Raw genomic sequence first — 12191 nt, 5'->3', positions numbered from 1 at the left:
TCAATCCCAAGAAAATAGCTCAGACGACCTAAATCCTTCAACGAAAACTAATGATGAAGAGCAGAAATCAACTCAGCGATCATAGTCATAGAACTTATTCCTATAAGCAATATATCATCAACATACACCAAAATATAGTAATAATGTGTAGAAGTGTGCTAAATGAGTGAAGAAGAATTGACTTTGGAGTTTACAAACCCTAAAGAATGTAGAAACATACTTAACTGATCAAACAAGGCTCGAGGAGCCAGTTTAAGACCATACAAAGCCTTACGTAAGTGACAAACAAGAGGAGACGAGCTGGAAGACAGAAAACCAGTAGGCTATTCCATAGAGGCAGTCTCAGATAGATGACCATGGAGGAAAGCATTGTTGATGTCAATCTGACGAATCGGCCAACTATGAGCTAAGGCTAATGTCATAAGAATACGAATAGTTGTGGGTAACAACCGGACTAAAAGTCCCTGAGTAATCAATATCAGGCGACTGATGAAACCCCTTTGCAACCAAATGATCTTTGTATTTGGAAATTAAGCCATCAGAGTTCCTCTTGATCTTAAAAACCCACTTACAACCTACTATTTTCTGATGTAAGGGTTGAGGAACAAGATCTCAAGTGTGGTTTCGCATAAGTGCATCATACTCCTCAGACATAGCTTGTCTCCAATGACTATGCTTTAAAGCCTCTTTGAGAGAAGGAGGTTCAACCTCTCTATAATCAAGAACAAAGACCTTTGGCTTAAAAATTCCACTCTTGCTTCATGTGACTATTGATTGATAGTTTTGTACCGAAGAAGGAGGCAAATTTGGAGTCGCAGTGGTGCTAGTAGCCATGCAACCAATGACATTATCACCCTTACGACGAGGTCCCCCAGAAGTAGAACTATCAAAAGAACTGTTGGGAACAACAAGCTCAGTACCAACATTCAATGTACCGTTGGGTAATAGAGAAGCATTAGGCACCAGATTTGACCCATCAGTGGGTATAGCTTGTATCTCAGTTGCTATAGTATTAGGCATAGCCATGGCAGCAGCAGGTGGTACAACATTAGGAAAAGAGGTGCCAGCAGTAGTAGTAAGTAAATGACATCCAACAGGCTGACAACTTTCTGTTAATACATCAATAACTGTATATAGGAGAACCGGATGCCGAGAAAATTGGTACATATATTGATAGGCTACATGTAGATAAAGGAGGTGATGGTGACAACACGAGAATGGGAAAATGAGTAGAGCTAATAGGTGGAGATTTGGACAAAATACGAGAAGATGGAGTATGTTTAGCAAATGGGAAAGAGTTTTCATCAAATGTAACATTGCGAGATATAAACACTTAACCAGAAGAAGACAAGCATTTGTAGCCTTTATATGTATTGCTATATCCAATAAAAGTGCAAGGTTGAGACCGAAAATCAAGCTTGTGAGCATTAAAAGAAGGCAAACAAGGAAAACATTTACATCCAAATACTTTTAACCAGGAATAGTTAGGTTTATGACGGAACAACTTCTCCAACGGACTCACATCATTAAGCACTATGGAAGGTAACCAGTTCATGAGATAGACAGATGTAGAAAAAGTATCATTCCAAAACGAAAGTGACATAGAAGACTGAGATAACAAAATTAATCCAGTATCAACAATGTGACGATGTTTTCGTTCCACAATCCCATTTTGTTTAAACGTGTGAGGACGTGTAAGACGATGAATAAGACCATGTTTTTGAAGAAAAGAGGTGAAGCGCTTAAATTCACCACCCCCGACAGATTGAAAACAGAGAATAGAACAACCCAATTGTTTCTCAAACATAATTTTAAATTGTATAAAAACTGAAAAACACATGTTAAGAAACCCTTGAGAGTTGAATCTAAGAACCTTGCTGACAAACAAGACCCATAGAACACAATCCCAAAAATCCCGAAACCAATTAAGGAATCAACCCAAGGAAAGTAAAAAACCAGATTACCTTGATGATCAAATATCTCAATGCAAGAAAATTTGTTCCTTGTTTGAGATCCGAATCACTCCACAAACAAGATAGATCAAGTCTCACTTGAATGATCCTAAACATGCAAGCTATCCTTAGATTGCAAAGTACATTAGCTTTTGGCTAAAGAAAGGCTCAAAGGCTCATTTCATTACATGTCAATTCAATATTCTATAATCTTACATACATGACTATATATAGCCATCAAAATAGTCCTTAAAAGTAACATATGGGCATGTGAAGGGTTGGAACACTTCAAGTCCATCAATGCCACAAACAACCATTAACTAATTGTAACCTAAAAAGTAAATGAAAAGTCTTAAAACTTAAAATACTAAAAATATACCATAAATCTGAAAATTAAAGATTAAATAAGCAAACCAAGAGTTTTGTAACCATAAAGGATTAAATGAAGCCTCCTTTAATGTAGCATAAACTTGAAATCCATAATTGATCCCTTTGTCTTGAATGAAGCTTGAGTTGACTTGTATTTCATTTGAATGTGTAGGAGATTCATATCAACACATCAAACTTGGAATGTAAAAAATAAATCCAAGTATAATGGCAAAAAGCATACACAAAGCTAATGTAATATTTGAAACCATTATTAGAAGATGTAAAAGTAGGGCCCCACGAATCAGAGACAATTAATTGCAATGGATCAGTATACACAGTAGTAGAAGGAATAAAAGGAAGAGCATGAGACTTTCCCATAGCTCAAGCATGGCAAACATTGAACTTCATAGAACAAGAGTTATATGGTTTGTACACACTTATTACTTTTCTAACAATGGGAAGGGCAGGATGCCCAAGTCTCCTATGCCACAGATCAACAGGAGAAGTGTACATGTCAAGAGACAAAGAGGTAGAGGACGAAACCAGTGTTGTTGAGGCGCACTCGGGCGCTCTCCTCAAGGCGAGAGGTGAGGCGATTTGGCTTAGGTGCGCCTTGCAAGGTGCCCAGGCGAGGCCCTTCAATCGGGCGCTCGCCTCGGTGCGCCTTTGTGCGCCTCTCACCTGAGGCCAGGCGATCGCCTCGTTGAAGCAAGGCGATTTGCCTTTGAGAAAAGCCATTTGAACTTCCCATTCCTCATGGAAAAGTACAAATAAGCCTTTTATATGAGAGAGACATAAAAACTCCTGAGGAATTGAACAACAATTCCAGCATAACAAAACAGATTAATAGTCTAATAACAACTTAACAAAGAAACTAAATTAATAAATCCATGGAGCCATGCTACATCATTCATCTTCGGTTAGCTGTCTTCCCAAATAGATCCCTCCAGTCGCCTTCTTATACGAAAATTTCACTTACATCCCACAACAGTGATATATCAAGATGGGGAACCAATACCCAAGTTTGATTCTATTGAAGAGCATTAAGATCCATGGCTTTCTTCCATCTGGGAGTTGCAAGAGCGTCCTTCAGTACTCGAGCCAGTTCTGTAATAGTCCAATTAGTGGCCGTCGTTGATGTTAGCACCAATGGTTTGAAGATGCCGGCTTTGCCTTGAGTAATCATATGGTGGCAAGATTGTGGAATAGGTGGTGGGTGAGAAAGCGATGAAGAGGTGGCTGGCAGAGAGGTTCAGTCCGGCGGTTAAGAATGTTGGGTTGAGGCAGAGTTAGGTGAGGAAGATTGGGGGTCGTAGAGGTGGGGGTAAGTATAGGATTATTGAGGGGCACGTGGGACACATGTGGCAAATGGTTAATGCAGGGCTACTAGGTTTAGTGGATTGAGGCAGGCTGCAATATACTGGGTTGGGTAAATTGGTTGTGGGCCAGGTAGGAGTGGGCTGGGGAGATCTAGGTGTACCGGGTGGAGTGATGTCGTGCTAGTGGGTAGGGGTGGGTATGTGGGTGGGAGAGTCGCTTTAGAGTGATGGTCTGGGATGTGTGCCCATGGATTGTGGAGAAATGGGCTCAAACTTTGTCTTTCGTAGCCAATTGGATAGATCTAGGCTCAAAATTGTAGCTGGTTCCATGATGCATCTGGCCTGTGCTGAAGAAATCCATTAGAAAGAGGAAAGTCATCCTCATAGAATTGGACAAGTCTTGAAATATATATCCATCTTGTGGAATAACTGAGACATTTGTATCCTTTGTGCACTGGACTTTCATCAAGATAAATACATTTATCAGTCCAATGATTAAATTTATGAGTGTTGTAGGATCCTAAGTAAGGATACACATGCGCAACCAAATATTTTAAGTTCAGAGTAATTGATTTCCTTTGTAGCAACACTTACATTGGAGATTTGCCCGCGAGGATAGATGATGGAGATCCATTAATGAGAAGTGTTGAGGTTAAGAACGCATCCACTAAAAAGGTAATGGCATTGTTGCTTGAGCAATCAATGTTAACTCGGTTTCCACTATGTCAATGTTTCCATTCTATGCATCCATTTTGTGTGAACGAATATGGGCAAGAAAATCTGGAATGAATTCCCAGTTATGAACATAGTTGATGGATACTTTTGTACTCTCATCCATTATCTGGCTGTAGTGTCTTTATATGAGTCCCAAATTGTGTTTTGACCATATTAATAAAGTGATTGAAGGTAGCAAAAGTATCATTTTTCTGTTTCAACGGATAAATCCACACGAAGCGCTAAAGTCATCAAGGAAATGTATATAACATTGAATTAATCCTTCATTAGACAACACTGAAGCTGGACTCCACAAATCAGTGTGAATAACATAAATGGTTCAACGACTCTCGAATTATAAATAGGAAACGGAAGAGCATGTGACTTTCCATATTTGCAAGCTTCAAAAAACTGAGATTGTCACTCATTTTCACTGGTAGATTACAATTTTTAAGTATATCGTGAAGTAATTTAAAAGAATGATGTCCAAAGTCTCCTATATCAAATTTCCTTGGACACTACAAGGTTTATATTGGAAGCTACAGTAGGTGAAGAGAACACAGAGAACACAGAACAAACAACATTACTTTTTGTCGACTCCAAGTTTTCCTGTGTTGAACTTGAAGCACTGCCAATGAGACCTCCCATATTATTTAGTCAATATAGTCCATCGCTAAGGTCCCCTTACAGCAAAAATTTTCTCGAACACATGTCCTTTACAAGATAAGTATCAGCATGAAATTCGATATAAACATTATTGTCTTTACCAAGCTTGGAAAAACTCACAAAACTTTTAGCTATTTCAGGCACAAATAAGACATTCTCTAGTGTAGGCAATCCATAATCAATAGTTAAGTGAGGTTTGCCAATATGAGAAATTTCCAGCTTATCACCATTACCTACTATGACTTTTTCCATACCTCCATACTCTGAAAAATGAACTATGTTGTTGTAATATGGTATCGCATGACTTGAGGCTCCATTGTCCACATACCATTTGGGATCAGTTACGGTTTCAGAACTTGCAACAAACGGATTAGCACTCTTTGTTGTTGCAAACACATGAGGTGTGTTTTGATTTACATTACCTCCAACATTGTGATGATTTTGAGGGTTTGTGTTGACACCCTTGCTCTGGCTTGACACGAGAATAACGAACTGTTTGTCAAAGTGATGATAGCAAACTAACTTAGAGTGACCAATCTTAATGCAGACTTGACAAATAGGTTGCTTGTTGCTGTTATTGTTCCAACAACCTTGACCTCGATTTTGTCCTCCACCGTCTCTGTAACTGTTATTATAATGGTGAGGGTTATTTTGATAGCCGGTTGTTTCGTCCTTCACTATTTTTTCATTGGCTACTGTTTGCCATATTCACAAAGTTGTTGAATGATATAACATTTTTCTGTGTGTTCTGCATCTCTAACCTCTTTTCGAAAACCAGTAGTTTAGCTTGAATTTCTAACCACGATATGTCGATACGCCCTTGAATCATAGCTACAATTGGATTTTATTCTTTATTTAATCCCAACAACACTTGGGATATTAAGGATCTTGTTGATACATGACTTCCTGCTCAGCCAAGATTATCTGCATAAGACTTCATTAAATGCAAATAATCATTCATTTTTAAAGATCCTTTTTGTAACGCCCGACTACTTACATGGGGAATAATATTACTCAATCTACATGCTTTAAGCCTTGTTTCCATGGCATAAAGACTATTAACAAAACCTGAAGAACACATCTAAACCAACTGCTCAACTAAAGTAAAATAATAACTTGTCCCCCATAGACATTCCATACGTAATTTTCCTGTTTAATCAAAACAGATTAATGTCAAACAGATAAAATAAAACAGCTGAAACTACTTATCCAACAAAAGCAAACTAATTATCCAATTAAAGCAAACCTATGCAAAACAATAGAAATTTCAACTAAATCCTTCCTATACACAACTCGGATCAACCTAACCAATTAACAAAAGAAATTATCCTATTAACAAAAGAAAATGCAGCCTATCGAATTCTAGCTTAACGGGTGTATTTTTTTATTCACATGGATAGTAGGGAGCTAAAAACATCCTACACAATAAAATTCACAACCTGTTTGGAGAGTGTAGAGTGTGCACTTCTCCTTATTAATATTATATAAGTGATTTCCTTAAAATGATGGTTGGAAGCCTGGATAATAGGATACCCACCTTTTTTATAATTTAAGAAGAATTTTCTCATGATGAGATAACAGAAAGCTCAATATTAGAGAACCAGTGGGACTTAGGAGCAAAAAATGATACTTGGGACAAAATAGTAATATCATTCAACTGGGACGATGAATCACTTTGTGAAGGATTATTTGAACGGTTATGTTATATCAGTAGGCATAACGACTCATGTATAACATATGAGTGTGCAACCCTTGGTAAAAATTTGGTTAACTATATAAAAAGTTTAATCGATGAATTCTCAATCATTAGAGCTCAAACCTGTAGGTTCATAAAGTTCTCTTACTAGGTCAAAGTTCCCTTACTAACTCGTTGACCTCTGCCATGAATCCTTCGTTAAGAGAAAATTAGATATTGCTGATTATTTAATTTTGAATTAAATGGTTTAATTTGCTTTTTAATAATAAATTATTTTATTAGTAATTTAATGTAAAATGAGTGAATTAACAAAAGTTAGCTGGATAATTGAGTCATCTTTAGCCTAATTAGAGAGGAAATGATCCATTACATTTTGGAAACCCAATGATATACAACTAGGCTTACGGTCCCATGAAAGTCAATGGACCCATAACCAGACCTATGAGATGTGAGTCAAGAAAAGTAATTAAGGAATTTAAAAATCGAAATTAAAAGAGAGTCTTTAGAGTTTTGGGTCAATGTGAGATTTATAGGCCAAAACATTAGAACAATCCAAAAAGCCACATTCTTTGAGAAATTCAAAGACTCTGACCCTCTCCTACCTAGTAGTTATCAAAGGAAGAGGGAGTTCCTACTTTACTCCTTCAAAGATGCCCACCCACCAATTTGTTGTTGATCGAGGATAGTTTGGAAGATACAATGAAATTCATCCATACATCTAGGTTGCCTTTGTCATTTCGAAGGAAGGGGCTTCAATACCTCTTTGTTTTTTAAAAGATTTTTCTCTTTTAATTAAAAGGCTCATCGAGATCTACTTTAACTAGTTAACCGTGCTAGCTTCCACTATGCTTGGCGGCTAGATCTGCTCTGGTTCTTCATTCAATTGCGTAGTTATTCCAGTTGCTTCTTTTGTGTTCTACTCCATTAAATCATGTTATGTTTGAGTTTTTACTAAACACTCATCCATTCAATCGCATTTGCTCCCTAGTAAATTGTATGTAAACGTTATAACAAAACCCGATTCGATGGACTAGAGAAATGGCACACGATGAATAACTGTAACAAGTATGCGATTGAAGATGACAGATTTTCTCTCTTCCGAAAACTTTGGTTTTGATCAAAAGTGTAAACGGTGTAGGCAAAAGGTGAACAAATTGAAAATGGGCACACAATCGAAGTTATGCAACACTATTGTCTTTACGTATGTTGTAATGTCGTATGCCGTACACAATTTTAGGACTAGCTAGCACCATGATAGGGTTATGATCGTGTTTTAGAAGAGGCATCACATAAATGATCGCATGAAGACCAACATGCAATCTTATCTTCCATGTGGACGCATTTTTTGGGTTTATGATCGCATTGTTAAGTTATTCGATCTTGCTATGCAATGGCCAATAACGCTCAATGATCACGTGTGTATTAGTAGTGTGATGCTATATTCCACATGGACGCGTTACGATTTAATCACGTTTCTATTTTATTCGACCTTGCAATGAGGGGCTAATGCTTAGTGGCCGCTGGATGAATATCCACACCAAACAAAAGATATTTTCCAACTCAGACATGCCACCTCAGCCCAAACATCTTTTTCGTGAGATACCGAACAGAGGCATTAATTGAACCATCTAAACTTATTTTGGAAAACCAGGGACAAAAGTTGCACGATTAAAAAATTGCACGATTTTGAAACACACTGGCCAAAGTGATCTATATGTGAAAACTCGGGGACCAAAAGGGACCAAAATGGTATTGTTTGAAAAACTGAAAAGGAGGATCTAGAAATGAAAAACTAGATTTTGTTGTTTTGAAATATGTATACAAAGTTTGGGATTGTTTCTTAAAAATAGAAATAAGAAACAAAAAGAAATAATTATCAAACACATATTTTTAAAAAACTGCAAAGTAGAAATTCTAAAACTGCAAAGTAGAAATTGGGAACGAGATTCTAAAACTGCAAAGTAGAAATTGGGAACGAGAATCTTCTTTAGGCCCTATTTGATGTTTTTCTTTTAATTAATCTTGGTTTCTTACCCATTGTATGATATGTTTTTCATCTTCCTTGAAACCATATTTCAATTCCTTGTAATTTTAAAAACGAGAATAAAGTTTTTAAAAACTTTTTTTTTAGTTATACTAATTTGATTTGGATTTTGAGAATGTTTTTAAAAGATAGATAACAAAATAAATGAGAAATTAGTTGTTGAAGAGGATTGAGACCGAATAGAGTAGATTGCAACTACGATAGATTGAGAAGTAATAATGAAGGAGAAAGGAAGAATAAGACACATTGATTTTATCTAGGAAAACTCCTAAACAAAGGTAAAAACCATGGACAATAATAGAAGAACTTCACTATAAAACTAGGTGTTACATACTTTCTCTCTTGAAAGAAAGAACAATACCTCTTGGAAGGAGAAATTTTCTTTACTTTTTATGTCACAAAATAATTAATTTGGAGTTGGGGATTTGGGATGGTTTGTTAAGGTGTACACCTATATTTATAGTTCAAAATATATTTTTGGCTGTCAAATAAATTTTAATAGCCTCACATTTGTCACATCTTGTCTTTGAACAAAGTGTATGATCTAGTGGCAAAAAATTGTCACGTCTTGACAATGGAAAAAAGGTATGATCTAGTAGCCACAGATTTTCCTTAGTGGCCTCCAATAATGGCAAAATATTTAACATTATTATTTCTCCAGAGATACTTATTGAAAAGTTGGGCAAACTATTTAATATTATTTAACATTATTATTTCTTAGCTTTCTTTTAGTACAACAATTTTGGGATATGGGGATCGAACCTTCGATCTCGAGGGAAGGAGTACATACCAACCGGCATTTCTAAACAGAGTAAATGATCACTTTATGAATTCCTGTAAATTGTATATATATAACATCAGAAAGCATAGTCTTTTATTGATAGAACCATATAGCAAACACACAGAGGCCTTGCAGAGTAGGAGTAGAGTTGAAACTACTTGCAGGTTGCAACTAAGACTCTTCTGGGAGGGAGAGAAGGCCTTCTTCCATGGAGCAGAGCCAAGTTATCAAAAAAGAGAACATCCCCCTTTTCCCACTTGAACTGGATGCTTTCTTCTTCAATTATCTCCTGGCATCTCTTCACCACATTCTCTGCGATCTCCGTCCCGTCCGCCATTAGAGCGGAGCTGTGCTCCTTCCCGTGCATCCCGACCATCGTGTTGAACCACATTCTTCTTCCTTTCCTTCCCTCGAACACCTTCGTTACGCACCTCGGCCCCAATATCGTCTTCATCGCTCCATTCGGTAGCCACTCTGCATCCATCCCCAATGCCTTAGCCCTGCAAATATTAACATAGTTAGTATGGTACTATCCTACTTTCTATAACAAGAAGCAATTTCAAATCAAGTAAATTAGTGTACGCCATATGTCTTGTCTTATATTATCTTATGAAGTGCGCGATGTGCTTTACTGTGTCTATTTCATCGAATTAAAATATACAGTAGGTTCAAATCAATTAATAAAATGTATTTTGACTTTGATTTTTTGGATTTTAATAATTTGTGACAGTTGAAAAAAACTACATAAAAGATGAATGAAATATAAAAAATAATTCAAATATTAGGGGCTGTGCAAAAAAGATAATTAGACTAGGTGAGTTTTGAATTTAAAAGGTTTTTTTTTAACATTTTCTAACACAGTTGCTCAAAACCGTCGATGTGGTTTACAGTCAAAACAAGCATAATTCAGCTATAATTGACATATATCTCCAACCAAGAGGTTGTAACTTCTGATTTATGGACATTTCATTATTGTTACTACGTTTAGAAGTGGATTATTAATTAATTATTTTATAGTCAACAGAGAATCCTTTTTCTAGTTGAGGTTGCTTTTTATACGTGTGTATTTCTCCCTTTTATTTGTAAAAAATTTAATAGTTGTCCATTAAAGATGAATGCTAACCAGTAAATCTTATATATAGACTATTACTTCGATGAGATGGTTACCTTTTCTCTGCTTCATTACGATCTGATGTACCGAAAGCATCTTCCCAACCTCGGCCTCTCATGGAGGAGGTATCATTTTTGCTAAGCGCAGTGAAGGTATATTTTAGGCCCTTCTTCTCCATCTCTTCCACTTCTTTTGGGAATTCTTCCAACATTTTCTCTGTAACTTTGAAACTTGGAACGAAGGGTGTTTCTCCACCTTCTGGTGGTGCTATTTCGCAGAACAACATTAACCTCTTTGGATATTCCTTTATCTATTTCCATTATATTGGACAGAAATAAATTTAGTAAACTTCTAGATTTATGTATAATATTGGTCTAAGATTTCTAAAATTTTAATCAATTCTTAAAACTGTAATTTGTTTTTAATAATAATAATATTATTATTATTATTTAATATTGATATCCTATTCCAAATCTTGGTTCATTCTTTAATTATATATATATGGATGTCAAGTTTAAAAATCAAAAGAAAGATCAGAGTAGAATTGAAGTTTGAAGAGACTAAGAAGTTTAGAAAGCAAAATTGAAAATTTAAAGATTTATCGGTGAAATTTGAAGGATATACAAAATTTTGAGAAAGAGAAGTATGTTTAAACTAGCATCATATGCGAAAATTTTTTACTCAACCACATAAACTGACTTTGGTATCAAATTTGGAAGCATAAAGTTTAACTTTTTGTTTCAGTATAATATGAAGCAATAGTCATATTCAATTTAGAAGACAATTTTTTAACTCTAAAAAGACCAAAAGAAAAAAAAAAAAACCTAGAAATGAGAGAGGAGAGTTACCAAAACCATCTCATGGTGGTAGTAAATGAACTCATCGAGGGGCCCTTCATTGGCGGTCCAAATCCTCTTATAAATATGGGTTCGGGGAGCGGGGCCGACATATCGGATGTCTTCCCAGCCAAAGGCTTCGACGATGTCGTTGAAGTGGTGGGCGTTCGACACGTCGTATCCCCGGAGCAAAACGGCGCTGTTTTTGATGATTATTTGGTCGAACCAGTCCCTGTTGTTTTTGAGAGCAAATAAAAGGGATTCAAAATCTGCCTTGCCTGGGTGTGGAGGCTGCAGCACCAATGGCATCACTTCTCCATCCACTTCCTTTTGCCCCTCACATTTTCCAACCTTGAACTCCTTGCAACAAAACTCCATCTCTCTTTCTCTCTCTCTCTCTTTTTTATTTTTTTGTGGTGTTTCATCATTCAGAGTGGAAGTTATTTATAAATAGAGATTTCGGTTTTTGACCTCTTGTGTTTTTGTTTACATTGTGGGATATTCACAAGAAATCTCTCTCTCTCTAATTGGATTTTAAGTAGTTACATGTATTATATATAAGTTCCATCTCAAGGTTCCCTCGAGATGTTTTGGTGGCATTTTTGGTCTCACCAATCTTAATCGGATCTTATATTTTAAACGATCTAATGCTAGTTTGAAATTGTTGGACTTTGATACTATATTAATATTCATAGGTTCTATC

The 12191-nt window shown here is 36.3% G+C and overlaps 1 protein-coding gene across 1 annotated transcript; it reads right to left on the bottom strand.

The window, feature by feature from the left end:
* Window positions 1–9444: 9444 nt before the first annotated feature.
* Window positions 9445–11900, bottom strand: LOC111024261 (clavaminate synthase-like protein At3g21360). The gene is made up of 3 exons (XM_022301915.2): window positions 11501–11900; window positions 10709–10962; window positions 9445–10041 (listed from the first exon to the last, which is right to left on the bottom strand). Exons 1-3 carry the CDS (start codon window positions 11864–11866, stop codon window positions 9696–9698), a joined length of 966 nt encoding a protein of 321 aa, XP_022157607.1. The 5' UTR covers window positions 11867–11900; the 3' UTR covers window positions 9445–9695.
* Between the last annotated feature and the right edge of the window lie 291 nt (window positions 11901–12191).

The sequence above is a fragment of the Momordica charantia genome (genome assembly GCF_013281855.1).
Source record: "Momordica charantia cultivar OHB3-1 chromosome 4 unlocalized genomic scaffold, Mcharantia_2.0 BLBB01000004.1, whole genome shotgun sequence".
Taxonomy (NCBI): Eukaryota; Viridiplantae; Streptophyta; class Magnoliopsida; order Cucurbitales; family Cucurbitaceae; genus Momordica; species Momordica charantia.
Note: the sequence above shows the minus strand (reverse complement) of the source record. Positions and strands in the feature narration are given on the sequence as shown.